Below are 19513 nucleotides of genomic sequence, written 5' to 3'. Positions count from 1 at the left end.
CACTTGGGAGCACGACTTAACCTCAATTTTGATTAACAATGTCTGGCAATGAAGCTGTCAACGTGCGGCCAGAACACACATACACACACACACCCTGAGCCACAGTCAAGACAGGCAGACAGACAGACAGCCAGGTTGAGTTGCAAGGACTATCCTCTCTGTGAGCCTGAAAAATGAGCACAATTTGTTTGTTGGCTTGCCAGCTGCGGCGGCTGCCAGCCACTTGGGTAGACCTCGATCCAGACCCCGACCTCAACCCCGACACTGACCCCAAGCCCAACCCTGTCTGCGACCTGCAACTCGAACTCGCACCAATTTTCCGCAAATACATATTTTATTTGTGCACATTATTCATTTGCTAATAACATGTTTATGGGCGAACGTTTGGCGTTGCCACCTTTTAAATTGGGCCGTTGCCTTCTGCGGCCCTTGCTCAGCCTTGAATTGCATTATATAATGCTCCAGCTGAGTGGACATATTCTGTCGTATCTTCAATGTGGGCGTGGTCACCTCTATGTCCATTCTACGCATACCACGCAATCGCTGACTCAGTCCCTTCATGCCAAAGGCCGGCACTTCGATGCATAGGAAATAGGCCAGTTCCATGCCGCTAATGAGCGAGCAGCCCAGAAAAAGTCCAGCAATGCCACCAAAGCTGACTGTAAAGACATGTATTTAGGTATTTAAATTGAAGTAGCAAGAATTGTCTAGTGTCAAAGGCTGTGACTGTAAGAGACCCTGTACTAGCTTGGCAAACAAAAATACAAATTATACAATTATTATTTCTAAAGCGGGATTTGTTGCTTACTATTGCAATGAGATTTTCAGCACACATATAAAAAATAGTAACCTTTAAGTATGCACATGTTCTTTTCAAAATTTTTTGGGCCAACATTTTTTTTTAAATTTGATTAGGATACACAGAAACCTACATACCAAGTTTGGACTCTCTTGTTCTAGTATTTTCTGAGATCTAGCTATTTATACGGCTGGTGTTCCTGATCAAGAATATAAATACTGAGCTATCCAGTCTGATACCAATATTTCGCTTGTACAATCTTAATAGACACTTTACACTTTTCAAGTACAGGGTCCGAAATGGAAAATTGAAAGGCAATTCCTTGTTCTCTTTTGGCTTTTACTAACCCATTAAGTCGACCCATCCAAATACCAAGCTGGTGCGATAGACCATAAGGGTTTCAAAGCGGAAATGCACATCCAAGTCCACAAATGATGAATTGCCAACCACTTCCGGCGGCAGAAATGATGGTCGCACATCGTTCACATAGTTCAGGGAGTAACAGTTGCGAAAACACTTACATACCATGCCCTCATAATTGTTACGCACAAAATGCTCCTCTCCTGGCTGATGTGAGTAGAGTAGTCTATCTGTGTGGCGTTTAGAAGTATTTTTGGTCAACTAAAAGAGGAAGAGAGAGAGAGACAGAGCGAAAGAGCGAGGAGAACACATACCATTGTTTTCCGCCAGGCAGAGTAAATCCTGAGAACGGCAGGAACGATACTGGCCTGCAAGTGGAGAGCAGAGCTTGAAGTCCTTGTTGCGGTTTAAATGAAACGTGCTTACCCGGCGGAAAAAGCAAGTCCATTGTGCAATTACAGTAGCGAACCAAGTACTCCTGATGGCACTCCGATTGGCAATTCTCAATCATGTAAATGTAGCCCAGCAGTGACTTGAAATCGCGACTGTTGTGCTCATCCTGCAAAGAAGATTAAACAGATTACAGAAATCAATTAAAGAAACCAAAATAGGCTAGATAAAATAAATAGGATATTGAAATCAGAAAAACATTTACAAAGCGCAAGTTAGGATAAATCTAGACTTAAACTGTTAAAAAGTAATAAAATAAACGTAATGGTTAAGGCGAAAGAAGAAAGTTTTTGCTTGGATATTGGATATTTCAAAACTACAACTATTGGAGCTCAATGTTGCTTAAATAATAATGTCTTGAGGAAAAATTAAGATGTCATTCTGTTAATAATTTCACTATTCTTAATGTTATTTGAAATTGAAGTTAGATTGTTCACAATCAAATTCGTACATAAATGTTTTTATTTGTTAAAAAAATCTTGTTCCTGAACAATTGAAAATTGAAAATTGTTTTGTTATTAATTCCTGCACTGATAAAAAAAATGTTCTAAGATCAAGATTTTGGTCTCAGAACTAAGATTTTTGGTCTAAAAAATGCGTCGAGAACATCAAATTCTTGAATTAAGAGAACACATCTTGATTTTAAGAACATTTTAAATAAGACCAAGTTCTTATTTTAAGAATAAATGTTCTTAAATTAAAATCAAAAAAAAAAAAATGAAAATTATTTTTATATTTTTTTTTTATTTTAAATTTTGATTTATTTATGTTTTATTCTGTTTTAGTAATTTTATAAATGTTAATTTAATTTGTTACGAGGGGATTCGAACCGCCGCCTACTGCTTCACAACTGAAGCGGCCTCTCTAACCAGAGCGCCACGGTGCTATCACTTGTTTGACACGAAATAGTACCTATTTATACTTTCCTAACAATTTAAGATTTTTATTCTTATATTAAGATTTTAAGATTTTTTAGATTAATAATCTTTGGTAATTTGGTCTTAAAATAATCTTATTTTAAGAACAAAATATTTAAGATGAATGTTCTTGATTTTAGAACTTGGTCTTTTTTTTCAGTGTGTTTGTCAAAATCCAAATAGGGTATCATTGAAAGAAAGAAACTCACATCAAAGACACATTGACGCTGATCGGAGCTCACAGATCGTGTATCGTTATCGTAAAAGTAGATTGTGGGTTCGATTTCAATCGATGTTTGTGTGTTGGCTGGCACGCTATATGGACTATTGTGCCAGACATATGGCTCGGTGAGCATGACCTCGATGCCTTTATCATTATGCCCGTCCGGACAGTGTTTCTGCGGATGTATGAGAACGCGTACGAAGAGCGCACTCATTGGTCCAGCAGAACCGGTTCGCCAGGGCCACATGGGATCGAGGAGGTGCATGCGTTTGCCCTCGACGGTCTCCAGGGAGTTGAAGGCCCAGCACAAACCGTTCTTGCTGCGTCGCTTCGAGAAGATCTCACAGCAGTTGTAGGGATAATGACGCCACTTGCAGTCGGTCAACAGCTCGTCACAGGTCCAGGTCATAAAGTCGTAGACGAGACTGAAGTTGATGTGACTCAGCTGCTGTGTGGGCTCATTTCGCAGTCGGTCAAAGGACTGAAAGTGGCCAAATGACATGTCATCATAGCTGCCGATAATCCTCTCAAATAATTGCAACTGCAATGCATCGCTGACATTGGCCATGAAACGGCTTTTGGCCAGCTCCAAACGCTGCCAATTGAGACGATTGCGATTGCATATGGTGACAACCGGATATGCAATGCGATAAACCGGATATCGCGTGCTGTCCACCACGGTCTGAAAGTTGCCATCATTATACCGTTGCGAAAGTATCAGGCACACATAGACGGCTCCCAAAAAGGCACTAACAAAAGTACACAGCCAGATGAAGCGTTCCCAGCGACTGGCACGTGACGCCAGCAGTCTGTCCAATCCATGGATCGTTGTTCGCTTGCCAAACCTCAAAGCCAGCTGCCAGGCGGCGTCACCCATCTGACCCAACAGCTGATAGCGACGAGGCAATAATCGGGGCTTCAATTCTGGCCGTGCCGTAGGATAATGAGCCAGAGTCATGACTGGCTTAACACTTAACTGAACTGAATAAGTTTTCCACTCACTTGGCTTCTTTTATAGCAAAGCTCTCTATGTGTCGGAATGTTTTGTAGATAATTGGATAGCTGACCATGTCGCTGGGTCGCGCTAACGTGTTAAACGCCTATTAAACTCGTTTGGGGACAGCTTGGCACAAAGGTCAAGTTAGCCCTAATCGATGTCCACGCGGCATTGCTCGTTCTTTAGTGCCCTGGAGATTTGACTTGACTTGATTTGCATCAATGATTTGTACCCAATATATATGTCAAACTAATTGGACAAACAAATTCAATTGAATGCAAATGATTTGCACACAGAGATTAGGGAGAATGAACTCAAATATGATATAGAACAGCTCATACTCTATTTAAAAAAATAAAATTTTTTTAATTTGAAATCCTGTTGATCGGAAAATTTACTTAAAAAAGTAATTACATAGTATACATCAAGGCTGACAATCTTCTTAATTTTGAAAAAGGTTCGGTTCGATGCTGAACTTATATCTATCAATTTGACACAAAAAATGTTTGAATTTCTTAAATGATTTTTCTATTTTCTTTGAATTTTCAATCCAATAAAATGTAATTTAATTAAATAATTGATAAGTTTTTACTAAATCATTATTTTTCTACTGTTTCAAAATAAAATTAAAAATATAGATATGAAAATTTTAAAATGAGTTTGGTATTTGTTGAATTCCTTTAAGAAATTCTTGTTAATATCATGTATTTCCAAATTCTATAGTTGAAAGTCCTTGTTGTGTAAGGGTGTCCCATGTAGAATCTTTTAGGGTCGCTATAAAAAGCAAAATCTGAAGAAAAATGTCGACCACAAAATGCAGCACAGCCAAGTGAGAAGAGTGATAAGGCAGCGTCGGAAACTTCAGGCTTGGCAGGAGCAGCAAGCACAGCCTAGTTATGACAATGTGACATGGATGCAGTTCATTAGTCGATACACAATTGGATCCCATATACATGGTTTCTATCAGCTCTTTTGGCCTACAATGCGTCGACGAATGCGGTGAGTTAGATGAGGGAAGTGTTAACTTGCATTGATACTAAGATTGATTGGACCACAATGTTAGCTTACTCTGGGCGTTGGCATTGCTCTCTGCGTTGACTGTGCTCATCTATGTAGCTTATTTGCTGGGAGAGAGACATCAGCGACATCACTTTCACACGATAATCGCAGACTCGCATTGGCCAATTCAGAACATTGCCTTCCCAGTGATTGTGGTCTGTAATAAGAACCGATTGAACTGGTCTCGTCTGCCGCAAATAATCCAGCGATATAACATAAGCCTTGCTCAACAGCCGCTCCTGGAGCGTGTCCTTACCGCTTACGATGCCCTAAGCTTTGCTCGGTTTGATGTCTTTGCTCCTCTGAAGGATCAGCCTCTGCAGACGCTGAACCATCTCAACTTCACCCGGATTGCGACTGAGATGGCCTGGCGTTGTGATGAACTGCTCGCAGAATGTAGATGGCAGACTGAATCTCGAGATTGTTGTGAACTCTTTCGGCCCCGAAGATTGCCCCTAGGTTCTTGTCTGGCGTTTAACGAAGTGGAGCAGCGTGCCATTGTGGAAATTGGCTCGGGGTCTGGCTTGATGGTCCGTCTCCGGCTAAATGAGGCACAGCATGCGCCGGAAAATGTAGAGCTTAAAGGTTTTATGGTGCGTACACGAATAGAAAAAAATACTATACTAAAATTAAGTTTGAATTAGGTATTTGCGGTTCTTAAAATCCAATACTATTCTTATATTGTCAGTAACATCCTTAAAAAGTGAAATCCATCTTGAATCTACTAAAACTCAGTATTAATCTAGACATGAGTACAGGTTTGAAACTGTTTTTCCAAGCAAATATTCGCTGGATATGTTTTTAAAATCTAAGATCAAGAAGTTGAAAATCTTAATACTTAATAAACCGGAATTAATTCTGTTAATGTATTATTCTGTTTTTAGAATTTAAGTTTACGAGTATTTATGTTTGTTTTTTTTTTAAAGATTTGTGTACTGTGTTACAGAGTTTAAAAGTCTTTATTCAAGTTTATATTGTTATAGTAACTTGACGTATTTCCCTTCGAATTAACTAGCTCAATATTCTGGAGCCAAATGTGTGGTTCGATTTTCCCATTGAGTTCTTTCCGGATATGGACAGCACCATTGGCATCAGGGCTGTTTATCACTTCTATGACGAAGATACCTACTCCATGCACAGCCAACAAAGGATGTGTTTGCAGGACTATGAGCATGTTAGCGATAATATTCACACTCTTCAGGGCCTCAAGTATATGATGGAAAACTGTTTTGCGGAATGCCAACAACTCTATATGCTGCGCTATTGCAATTGCACTTTGGATTTGTTCTATCCACCTTCGGATCATGTTGCCTGCCAGCTGAAGGATTTGCCCTGTCTGGCAGCTCACAATCATGAAATGGAGAGCTACGAACAACCTGGAGAGCATTCATATGTAGCCCATGCCGAATCGGGACTCATCTGTGAATGTCTACACAACTGCAAATCTTTGACCCTGATTAATGATGTCCGCAAATTTGTCCAACGACCCTTGCAACGGGTCAATGTCAGTGACAGGACATCCTATCGACCAGAGAATCGATCAATGCTTCTCGACATATACTACAAGCGGTTCAATATTCTGGTCTATAAAACCAGTTTGATATACAGCTGGATGGACTTAATTGGTACGTTGATTTCGCTTTACAGAGAGTCTAAAAATATATATATGTAGAAAGACACTTGAAAAAATTATTTATAATAATACTAGTAGCACAGAAGGCATGTAGCTTCAGCAGTAAGGTTTAGAGAGAGAAGCAGTGCAAAGCAGTTGCACAAAGCAGTGTTATGTCAATGCAAGCCGTACATTTTCATATTACGGCTTGCATTAACAAAACACATTATTATTAAAATAATAATAATATTATTATTTTGAAGTATTGGAAATTGAAAAATTTAAAAAATTTTGTTTTCAGTTTCATTTGGTGCCATTTGTCAGCTCTGCTTGGGCTGTTCCATCATTGGCATTCTGGAGGTGTTGTATTTTGGCCTGATCGATGTGCCCCATTTCTATTGGCGGCGCTATGCGCTGAGGCGCTTTGGTTAAACTATCCAATAAAAACGACAATGGTCGGACGCTCTTATGTTTGATGTGCATTTTATTTTTGTTTATTGCCTGCCGTTTATGGTCTGGTGGATACTGTAGAGCTCTGGACTTGGCTTGACATATGCAAAGCATTTGCTGGCAAAAATATCTTTTGTTCTTTCACATTACTCTCGGGAGGGTTAGCATTTCCATTTTGAAGGGCGTGTATCGCAAATGCTTGGTTGGAGCTTTGGTAAAAGCTTTCCAAGCAGTACAAGCATCGCAAGCAGTACAAATATTGCAAGCAGTAAAGTCGATGCAAGCAGTGTTAACTGCGAAAGTGCCATTAATAAATATCGCGCGAAACGCAAATAGAACATCGCTCTTAAAATCATAGCATATAGTTCTATGTTTCTATGATAAGCTAAGTTTTTCTTGTGAAAACATAGCGTATTGAAAACTGCTTGCTTCGATTATTTATAAATTTATAGCAAAACATAGACTTTGCACAAGCAGTAGAATTGCTTACTAAAGTTGTTCTACTGTCCGCTTAAAGGGTAAAAGAAGCAGAGAAAGATATTTTTTTTTCATTCACTTATTGTAGAATTATTTGAATGTTTTATAATTAAATTTTTTAAGATACATACTTGATTTACAACAGGATTTTTCAAAATAAATATTAAAAAATCAATGAATCAATGTATTTACATGAACTTTATTTCCATTAACAGTTTGTCACAATCAAGATTTGTTAATTGTAAAGCACTTAAAAATTTTAGTGTATATTAATAGTCTCCTGCTTGACTAGTTGACAAATCTATTATAATTATGTGTTGTGTGTGGTCCCGTGGCTCAGCTGTTAGAGTCGCTGAGCTATCACATATTTAGAACTACAGTTTGAAAAATAACTGGGTTCAACCCTGCCATGTTTAAAATCCGTAACTAACCTGTTCTGTTAATTTTTTAAATTGCACTGAAAATGCTTTAAATAGCATGTAGCGTGCTCATAATATTAATAAACGTAATAAAAAAAAATAAATGATATGTTGTACATTATACATTATGAAGGTGTTAGGTGTTTCGATTCAAATTAGATACGAATATATTTAAACAGTTTATATAATATACTTTTGGGGTTTATTAGCTTAGCTTGCCCAAATATGGAATTCTTGACTGCCATTTGAGTTATTTTTTAGCGGTTTATTGACTGGCCGAGGGCTACGACTTAACTGCTGCAATGTCGTTCTAACAAGCAGCATCCGGAGGGGACTTGGGACTTGTCTGCGAAATAAATACATATATATGTATATATATTTACACCAAACCATACACAGTGGCTCTGTCGCTGGGCGTCTTGTCGAAATTACGCTCATAAACGTGACTTGATATAATAATCTTTGACTGTCGCTCGAACTGCGCCCGCTGGCTTTGTCCTTTACTCCTCTCATTTTCTTTTTTGCGTTTTGCCAGCTGCTTTTGCCGGTCAGACAGACATACATATATAAGTAGTATATAGATATATTTATATTTTATGGCCCGTGCGGTTTATGAGTTATAAAGTTGTCTGTTACACAGATTGTTGGTGGCAACTGCAAGCCTATCAATCGACTATGATCACTTTAATTTAACGAACTTTTTTTATGTTGATTTTTAATTTTGATACTATTCAAATAATTTACGCTTTCACTCATGTTCAGATATTCTATTAATTTTCTTAAATAAGTAATAAGAGTTCGTTAGCAATAATTAATAGATATCATATAAATTGCCCAATATCACCAAATCATCTCATTTTTATTTCTATCCTTAGAATTGTGTATCTTCTTTCACAGGGCATCTTCTAGTCGTGCAGGTCGTGGGGAAATGGTGTTAAATTTTTGCTGTCTTTTCTTGTATTTTCTTTTAATTTTTTTTATTATTGCATTTGTTGTTGTTATTTCGGGGTCAAGCTTTGGTTTTTTGTTGTCTTTTGGGGTCAGCAGCCGGTTGGCTAATATTGCAAAAATTTCATTAGTTTTACAAACAAGCAAACAAACAAAGCAAGAAACAAATATTTGTGCTTGAATTTTTTAGCAGTTTAGTTAACAGTTGTTGTTGTCTCGCTTGTTGTTGTTGTTCAGTACTACGTTTTTATCTAAAATAAAAAAGCTGCGCCAGCTGGGGTTATGGCCAGGTTCAGGTGAGGCTAACAGTCGCCTGGGATCTAGCGTAAATAAATAAATGGGAAAAGCAAGAACAAAAAGTTTAAAAACAAACGCGAATACTGAGTTCACTTACACATATCCTTAGACCATAATTATGTATGTTATTATTTATTTACAATTTCAATTTATGAAAATACAATGAAAAGGAATGTCATCTAAAATCAAGTTCATTTTCTTAGCTGGAATATAAATTCGGGTGAAATACGATTCCATTTATTTCTGGCATTGATCGTTGAAAATGAAATTCAAGCAAATCGGAAACAAATAAAAACCGTCGAATATCTATTTTGCATTTTACAAATGCAGTGTTCTAGCTCTTACCGCTTAGTCTATGTTTTAGATAGTGTCTAATAGATACTTAGTCCAGATACCCTTCCGTAGAGTATTCAATTAAAAATGGCGCGTGCGCTTTTTCAAAATTACTTTGGTTCATTTAATTGAAAAACTGTAATGGGGTGAGGAAGTTAAAGGTCAGCATATATACGAGTACAGTAGTTAGTACTAGGAAAACATATTACACACAGACATACATTCATACACTACATATACATGTTACATATTTGGCTGCCCCGCTAATTTGATAGTTTAAAATGCATAGTGTCCAGTCATGTGTGACATATGTTTTTTTGATCCATGTGTGTCCGGCAAATGCTCTCATGACTTCACAATAACTAAACAGATGCGACCCATTTTTTGGGTAATTAGATGTCTCTGTTGTTTTTTGACCCTACCCTCAAAATGCCTAGCAGTCAAAAGACATTGAAGAGGAGCCGCTTGGGCACCATTTGCTGCTATTTAACAACCGTTTTTTTCAGTGCCTTTTTACTTTAAAATCTCTTCCAAAATAGCTATAATGATTCGGGTATTTCGACTTCATAATAAGGCTTGTTAAGAAAATTTATTGAATGAAATTTTATTTCGAAATAATAAAATATATTTTAATTACAAATCTGTTAATAATTTACTGGTTTTAATCGGAAAAATGAAATTAAATAATTATAAAATGAGCAAGAAATTTCGTCAAAAAAATGCATTGAGAACCAGAAGTTCTTAGCTTTAAAAAGCACATATTATTTGTAATAATAGCCATTATATATTTTTCTCCAAATCTATTTTTATTAAATAAAATTTTCAAGTCAAATTATTAAAATCAGAGTTTTTTTTATTTTTATAGTGCATATGTGTCGATATCGAAATTTTAGCAATGCAATAATAGATGTGTTTGAAATTAATTTGCTGAATTACACCAATGCGAGAATGCTGAAAATGTAAGTTGTCAGTGAGTAGAGCATTTAAGAGTGTCAGTCGTCCTGGTCAAGCTGATGCACCATTTGTCCCTTATCACCTTGGCATATAAATTATGACGATGAGGTTACTTTGTAATCAGCAAATTAAGTTTATAGCCGCCAGCAATATTATGTATATAAACATGGGAGACCCGAAATGAAAAGCAAACTTGTCGCCGACATTTCTTGTTCGCTGTTTGTTATTCATTGTTGTTGCATTTGTCGGTTGTTGTTTATTTGCAACAAAATGAACACGCAATGTGGGCAAATTTAAGGCTTTCCCTTTTTTCAACTGACAGCTTGGCAAACAATACACAAATCAGTCATTAAATTGTGCAGCCATTCTTGGCGTTAGATAATCGAAATTTTAATGCCGCGCTGGCGATGTTTGCATTGAGGCCAAAATGGGCCAAATTACTCCAAGGTTTCCTCCTCTCTTTCACTCACATTCTCTCCCTCTCGCTCGGTCTGTCGGCGCCGTCTAAATTTGCGGCCTGTCGCGGTTTAGCCGGCATTGTTTTTGGCACACACTGAGAGTGTGGGGGAGTGTGAGAATTGGGCTAAACATGGTGTAGACTGTATACCCGCAGCCGGTTACCGAAAACCGACACATGCGGTAATTTACCTAATTTTCAGTCGTTACGCCCCCATATCCGCATTGTTGTTGTAGGTTGGCGCGGAAAGAACTGATTGGATTTCCGAATTTACTCCTGCCTCCTCAGAGCACGCGATTTAATCGAATGTTCCTTTTATATTGACGCATTTTAATATCAAACACGGACTGCCTGCTTCTTCACTTGCCCATATTTTCCGATCTCCTTTTAATAATTCCAGGACACACGGCAAGTTTGGCTAACAACTTGACGTTAACCAAACAACAATTCGCTTTGAGTACGCAAATTTTCATTATGCATATTATATGAGGTATCTCAGGTTTTTTTTCTTTCTCTGCTTCTCTCTTTTGATGCCAACGAAAATTGCTTTTGGTAGTGGTAGATTATCAATTTGTAGGCAAGGAGGGGCAATTGTGATGGGATTTTGATATTAGCTGGTAGCTCACTGGCTTATTAACGTTTTCGCTATTTAGAAGTTCAACTGTATGAGCTGATAGCTCAGCTTGATAGTTTAATAGGCTTATCCGTTGACCCTTATCAATATCCAAGCTGACCTTGGCTTAAAGCAAGTCAACGTATATTGACAAGGGTAAATGTTGCATGTAGATCACATTTTTAATCAAACTGCTGCTAACAGTGCAAGCAGGTAAGACTTTTCTGTGTACTTCAGCTGAGATATGGGATAAGTAACTGAGTATATATTGCTGCTATCATAAGATTTATCCTTTTTTATGTAAATATTTATAATAATAATATTATAACAACATATATATTTGACATTTTAATATTGAAGTTTTGACAGCACACAGCATTTTTAAATTTATAATAATAACCAACTATAAAACATAATATTAATCTTTATAAATTATAACACGATTTAATTCTATAGATTTTATAACTAATTTTAAGTTGGGTCTATATAATACACTTTTAAAAGTAATAATTATTATGATACAAACATATTTTTTAAAATAATTTACATTAAAAAAATTTAAAAATTTATGATTTTTTTTCTCCGAAATTTTAATTGCAATTTTAAAGGAATTCAATTGAAAATAAATTATAAAGGTATTATAAATTTGTTATTCATGAATTTATATCCTTCAGTATATGCTGCCTTCAGTATATGCTGTCTAAATATCCTGTTCAATTAATAAACAAGAAAAAAGAATGCCAGCTCTAGCAAGATATTTAAACGGTTGTCAAAATGTCACAGTAGCTGATTTTCATTTAGTTTTGGGTCAAAACGTATGTATGCTTACGGTATGGAAGTGTACGTGTATGTGGTAACATATGCTATGGGGCATCACCTGCCAGACCCAAATCCGTGCTTGCTGACGCGCCTTCTAGAGCCGTTTAATAAGACACGGATTATCGCTTGGCATTATTTCAATCACATACCAAGTGTCGAGTATTTAGCAGACAACAAACACGCGCCAGGCTCTGATACCCCGTTGCACGTCGCCCCCTCTGTCCTTGTCTGGCAGAGGAGCAGCTAGAAAAGCCAATAAAAATACTTTGTTTGACAAATAAAAGCCGCAGTGAGAGCTTTGGCGATAAAATGTTCTAGATAGAGTCCCAGCAGTTCTGCCTGTTTAACTGACAGTCACATTAAATCTCATGTGTGTGTGTAGGTGTAAATGTGTACCAGTCTGGGTGTGTGTTAGTGTTAGACTATGGCTAAGTGTATGTATGCGTGTGTGTGTCAAGCTGCTTCTTCACGTCGTTTGACTTTACGAGCCTGAGCCAGTGAAAATGTCCTGGTTATACTGTCTGTCTGTCGGACTCTCTCTCCCTTCATCTCTTTCTCTATCCCCTTCTGGTTATATACCCTAAAATTTTGAATTGACCATTGGCCATTAAGGTTTAAGCTAACAGTTACTTAATTGCCATTTCTAATTTTTGGAATGGAACTGTCTTTTTAAGCCAAAAAATTATCAAAAGAATTTTGTTTATATGAGAATGCTAAAAAGACTATTGTTGTAAAATTGATCTGCGGTTATCAACCATGGAAATGACATTTTTATAAACTGTGGAACAATTTAAAAATATATATTCTTTAAAAAGAAGTTTAAAGCCCATAGGACCCATTTATTACACGGAAAAACAAATTTTCCGCAATCGATAAAAAAAACTCGCGCTTATTGACATATTTAATTTATTTTAAAAATTATGGACTCAGCCCATAATTCATTGAAATTATCAAAACAGTTCTCCAATGAATTAACATGATGGAATTGTCTAAAATTGAGAATTGCTGTGAATTGCAGCATGTTGTTATTTTTTTTGTTAGGGTATATTTAAGTCTTCCATGATGAGTTGTAACATTTTTACTGTCTTTCTGTTTGGTTTACTATATGTTGACTTCCACTCAACGATCATGGTTGTTGTAAAGCAGAATGACAACTACAACAACGACGTCGTCAACTGTTTTCCAGCTGCTTTTCTTCGCTCGTTGTTTGACAATAATCAACGCTGACCTGACGAAGTCGCTTTTCATCTATTTGCCAACATGAGCGGCCATCGCAGATTCTGTATATGTATATGTACTAACGGTTTTATTCGTCAATGTGTTGTAGACTTTAAAGTCAGCTGATGATGCTGATGACGTCATCATCTCATCATCTTATTGAACATCATCAACCCGTTTCGCCTGCGTGACTTTGAGATCTGTTGTCAGCTTTTCATTTAGATGGGAAGTGTGGCTGGAGGCGTATTGTCAAAACTAATTAAAATTGTATGACGGCATATTTTTTTGGGGCACTGTAAATATGCAAACAGAGCGAGAGAAAAAACTGCTGTCGACTTTTGGGCGCAGCTTGCAAATTGCAATTAAATATGGCAACAAGCATCGTATCGAAAGTTTTGCTCTCAAGCACGTTTTGGGCTTCAAAAGCTTGTTACGCATTTCGTGTGCTGTCTGTTTGTTCATATGGTGCAATTATGTCAACACACACACACACACACACATACACATACACGTTTGGCAACATTATTAATCAACTGACCGTTGCATATGAAACCAGAGAACGCAGTGCTGTTTATATCTTCGTCATCATTGAATGTCCCGTCTGCTGCATTTGACCGTTATTTAATTGCACTCTCTTTCAGGGACATTTACACACGCACACATATTCACAAATACTGTAGCTTCCTCTTTGTATACGGTTTCGGTTATATGGTTACAGGAACCATCGTAAAAAAAAAATCGATATTGACATTGGAGCAACTTGGTTCGATTTTGATTTTGATTCTCCTTATTCACTCTGCACTTCAATTTTGTGCATTTAGAAAATTTAATTTTTTTTCGACCATGATATAATTTCGATGGTAAGTGTGATTTTCAAAAATTTGAAATCTCAGGTTTCAACTTTTAATCAAGTCCTTGTATAGCAATTTGCTTAAAAAACACTTCTCACTCGATTTCTGACAAAAAATCATGCCAATTTTGAAAATGAATGTTAATTTTTAAAGATGCAATATCCAAAATTGTATCTAAAAGTCGAGTACTGTCTAATTCATACCAAAAATTCAAAATGTCCACAATTCGCCTATTTATGTAGCTCTATCATCAATTGCCGTTTGAGTACTGTGAAAAATGCAATAAATGATTGCATAATTTCGAATGCTGCAATATTTGGTGGACGTTGGAAATATGTTTGCAAAGTTGATTGTTGTTTATTTGTTCTATTTATTGTTTGCTATTCACAGTTTACTGCATTGATTATTGCTTTTACAGTAGATTTTGTAAATTATGTTTGTTTTATAATGAACATGGTGGTTTAAAAGGCGCTCAACTTATGTCTGGGACTGTTACTTTAATAGTACATGCATTTTTTTGACAGATATACAACACAATTGTCAGCTTTTAAATTTTATATTGAGTCTTAAAACTTTGAAGGAAACCAGAAAAAAAAATTAGAATTGATCTTATAATTTCAAAGGTGCTAATAAAAGACCTTGTAGCTAAAAAGTAACAGGTTTTTCATAAGCGAGCTAATTATTCAAAAAAGAATGGGATTATTCCAACAGAAATGGAAAAAGTCCCCATAGTGCTAAGATTACTCGCTGGTGATCCTCAGCTGACCCTTTATGCGCCTCTCTTATCAGCTGCCTTAATAATTAATGGTTAGAGTCTATAAATGTTGACAGAATTAAATTAAAATAATGCACATAGCTAATTAAATTGTTGCCTTTAATATGTAAATCAACTTATCGAGGTGTCTGTGAAATTCGATGTCGATTGTGTTTGGGTGTGTATTCTTTTAGAAACATAACACTGAGGTGGCTAACAATTACAGGCAAACATTGCGACAGTTGGTAAACAAATCAGCAACAATAATAACAACGGCAACAACAACAACAATTTCAATCGCAGCAAACACCAAAAACAATTGCAAACAATGTGGCAAACCACAAAAATTGTTGCCGTTGACTCTTTGGGAATTGCCAAAATGCCGTTTAATAAACATGCTACTTTTTGTTGTTGTTGTCGTTTCCGTTGCTGGGTAACTGGAGATGGAACAAGAGAAAGAGTTGGACCTTGAATGGGGAGTTGAGTTTCTATGTGTTGAAACAAAGTGGATACCCTGTCAAAACAGAGTTGTTGTCGTTGTCGTTGCTGTCACTGACACTTGAACGTGCGAATTTAGCCGCAGATTCTGCTGCCTACTCCGTTTATTTGGTTGTTGCTCTGGTTGTTTTTTCTGTCGCGCCTTTTGCCCATTTTTTTATTTCTATTTTGAAAACATTGCGGTTTAATAGGAAGCAGTTGGTAAAAATTTGGATCGCTGGCCTCTTATGTTAATATTAACTAACAAACTGAAACATATTTGTTTGCGCTAGTAAAAATATTAAAGTTAAGATATAGTAAATCCCACAAAAAAACCTCTACACGAGGTAAAAGTCTAGTGACGAAAGCAATTTCTAGCCCGATCGGTCCTATGGCAGCTATATGATATAGTGGTTCGATTAGAACCAACTTTGGTCAGGATATATAAGTCTAACTTAAATGCATATTCTATTAGTTTAGTTACGATATCAAGGAAAACAAAAAATTTTTTATACTAAGACTTAATATTGGACCGATCGGTCCTATGACAGCTATATGATATAGTGGTTGGATTTGAACCAACTTTGGTCAGGATATATAAAACCAAGTTAAATGTATATTGTATCAGTTTGGTTGAGATATCTCATAAAACCAAAAAGTTTTTCGTCAAACATGATTTATTCACTTAACAGGTAATATCTTCCAAATCCCTCAACCAAAATTTATGTTTCAAATACCAAAACAAGCAAAATTGTACGTATTACAACATAATTAACATAAATAACAGAAATCGTTAGAGCCGTTTTGTCAGAAATCGCCAAAATGTAAGCTAAAATGCTTTATTTCACCTGTAAATTTCACCTGAGTACTTTAGAAAAAAAGTTTAAAGGTACGCCTATATATAGAATATATATATATATATAATATATAGAACATATCTGTAGCTTCTATGGTTTGGAAACTGTTGAGGTTTAAATTTTAGCGGGATTTAGCGTTTTCCCGCTAAACTAGCGTCGGAACAAACATTTCTAGATATTGAACATCTAAGCTTTTTTCTTTGATACAAACAGACAAACAAACATTTCATTTTAGATTTATTCAAAGATGGGAAGTCAACTATACAGTCGAGCATACTCGACTGTCGGAGACCCCGTACTTACTATCTAATTATCTTAAAATGGAACACTTGGTAGCACAACAAAATCAAATTCAAAATCACTTGTACACAGCGCGCACAAAAGAGTTGAAAAAGAGTCAGTTTAAAGTCAAATAGACATACATATGCATTAATCATTAGGAAGAGCAGGACATCCATATGTGCAATTCAAAGATCTGTTAAGTGCACACATACATACATATGTTGGCACGCGCCAAGACAAAAGAAGTTTCTAGCTAAGCATTCATATATATAAACATGCGTTTATGCATATTTGGCTATGTTAAGCATAAGTGAAACCTTAACGTGAATAAATTAAGACTGCATGTTAAACATGCTAAATGTTAAATCAAATAGTAAAATAATTGAAAACCAAAAAAAGACAAATTTACTAAAAACATAAATTTACACAATAAATTTATAATAAACATGAAATTAACATAGAATTTTAACTTAACGTTTATATAAATATCAATGTAAAATTATTTAAATGCAATTTTTAAACATGTATTCAATATTAAATGTCAGTATAACATTCATAAATAACAATTTCAATAAATTGTAAAAATTAAAAAAAAAAAGCTTAAATTCAGCTGGAAAAAAGTTGTTCCCGGAATCGAACCCACGACAAAATTGCAAAAATTTTCAAAAGACAAAGGCTCAAAGTGTTGAGCCACTCTCACTTATGTCTTTACCCTCCTAAATGGCCATATTGCTTGTTTTAGTGCTCAATTAAAAGTAAAAGAAATAATTTATATTTTAACATTTAATGTTAATATTACATTTTAAATAAGCACTGAGTTTGTTTTAATATAAAATGAAATTGAATTCGAACATAAATAAATTAAAAATCTTTCGCCCACGGCAGGACTCGAACCCAGAGCACTGTCCGACTCCGCGACTTAGTACACTGCGCCACCGAAGCTCACGTCTGAATGGACGCCAATTTGTTATATAATATGTTAATATAAATTTTTTGTTTTATCAAGATATTCAAGTTTTAATTACTGCCAACGCGCCATCAACGAATTTAACAGCAAAATTTATTATTTGAATATCTTCGCTATTTACTGTGCGATCAGAATGAAATTTTCAGCAAAAATTTAGGACAATTAAATCTTCATCTGTGCAAAATCTGGAATTTCTGGCTTTCAAAATGCTCTTATAATTTGGATATGAAATTTTCAATGTCGATTTGCAGGCGGTTAAGGGGGCGTGGCTGATTTTTGAAACAAACTTGATCTGCCTGCAGTATAGAGGAACCTACATACCAAGTTTGGTGTCTCTAGCTCTTTAGTCTCCGAGATCTAGGTGTTCATACAGACAGACAGACAGACGGACAGACAGACAGACAGACAGACGGACATTGCTATATCGACTCGACTATTGATGCTGATCAAGAATATATATACTTTATAGGGTCTGCCACGCCTCCTTCTACCTGTTACGCACATATTCGGTAAAACAAACCCAATAGACCCCTGTACTTTTTTTAAGTACGGGGTCTAACAATCAAACAGTCTTTAAACGGTCATCACGTGTATTTAAAAGGGGATCATCAACGGAGTACGGTGCAAGGTCCGGACAGCGACAGTCACACGTGACAGATGGCAGAGTTAAAAGTTCCGGATCAGGATTGAACTGGTCATAATACCAACTAGGCGAGTGGCTTGCTGTGAGCTGATTGGTTGTGCTTATTTCAGCGGTTCAGTGGCTGAGCGGTTTAGTGGTTTGCCTACACGCAATTCATCGCTCAAATTGCGTCACTCGGACACGTGAAATGCCCGCTAAGCAGTTTAAAATTAAACTTAATTATTAAACGATTCAGAACAGCAACGACAACTAATTTGACTTACATGAATGAATGAAATTGCCAACTGATAAGCCTCATACACACATTCACACACACACACACACACAAAGCGAACAAATCTCACATGGAATATCAATTTGTGTGGTCGCGCGAGTCGTCGGCGATTCGAGTAAACCGCAAGCACAGCAAACTGAGAATTCGAACCCGGCGACAGAACAAACTGCCGACTTAAACATTAAGTCAACACACAGTCAGAGAAAACTAGACAGAGACAGTTCCATAAATGCGCATAAACCCATACAAGCCCTAAGGCTGGGTATATGGATTATATAACAACGTTTGCAATTCATTCAATTGAATTGAATGAGTTGTCTGATTATTTCTATTATATTCTAGATTGAATTTGTATAAATACACCCAGATTACAGACAAATAAGTGAAATGACACTAGCTTATTACTTTAGTGTTCATCCAACATTTACAGCCACAACTGAAAAAAGCTTAGAAAATGCATTTGAATAATTTTATCAAAAACAATTCAGTATTTGTATTTATTTTCAATTTCAAATCTTGTATTATCTTTAAGGATTTTACAAAAATATTAATTCAGTTTCCATTAAAAAAATCGAATTAAATTCCATTGTTTTATTATTAACTTTCAATGGAGCTTATTTGAGTAAATCACACTAGCTGAATGTACTGAAAATTCAACAGATTATTAGTCAGCTCAACATTGTTAAAAATTGTGAATACCTAGTGGAATAATAAGAATTATAGTGTTTTAAAATTGATAATGAAATTGAAATGGTTTTATTATCTTTTATGACTTTACAAAAATAATAATTCTGTTTCTATTAAATAAAGTCGAATTAAATGTCAATGTTTTAATATTAATTTTCAATGGAGTTTATTTGAGTTAGTCAGCTCAACATTGTTAAAAAATGTGAATACCTAGTGGATTAATAAGAAACTAAGTGTTTTAAAATTGATAATGAAAACTACAGTAGGCAGTTTTTTATTACTAACTCCAATTAGCATGTCATTAGAATTTGACCTTTTA

The 19513-nt window shown here is 35.9% G+C and overlaps 2 protein-coding genes across 2 annotated transcripts; one reads left to right on the top strand and one right to left on the bottom strand.

Moving 5' to 3' along the window:
• Nucleotides 1–319: 319 nt before the first annotated feature.
• On the bottom strand, nucleotides 320–3707 carry LOC117781619 (pickpocket protein 19). The gene is made up of 5 exons (XM_034618402.1): nucleotides 2736–3707; nucleotides 1586–1718; nucleotides 1474–1527; nucleotides 1147–1389; nucleotides 320–659 (listed from the first exon to the last, which is right to left on the bottom strand). The coding sequence occupies exons 1-5, from the start codon at nucleotides 3705–3707 to the stop codon at nucleotides 352–354; spliced, it is 1710 nt and encodes a 569-aa protein (XP_034474293.1). The 3' UTR covers nucleotides 320–351.
• Nucleotides 3708–4560: 853 nt separating this feature from the next.
• Nucleotides 4561–6893, top strand: LOC117779904 (pickpocket protein 19). Its single transcript, XM_034616248.1, has 4 exons — nucleotides 4561–4745; nucleotides 4810–5398; nucleotides 5821–6430; nucleotides 6719–6893. Exons 1-4 carry the CDS (start codon nucleotides 4561–4563, stop codon nucleotides 6847–6849), a joined length of 1515 nt encoding a protein of 504 aa, XP_034472139.1. The 3' UTR covers nucleotides 6850–6893.
• The last annotated feature ends 12620 nt before the right edge of the window (nucleotides 6894–19513 follow it).

Source organism: Drosophila innubila (genome assembly GCF_004354385.1).
Source record: "Drosophila innubila isolate TH190305 chromosome 2L unlocalized genomic scaffold, UK_Dinn_1.0 4_B_2L, whole genome shotgun sequence".
NCBI classification, from domain to species: domain Eukaryota; kingdom Metazoa; phylum Arthropoda; class Insecta; order Diptera; family Drosophilidae; genus Drosophila; species Drosophila innubila.
Note: the sequence above shows the minus strand (reverse complement) of the source record. Positions and strands in the feature narration are given on the sequence as shown.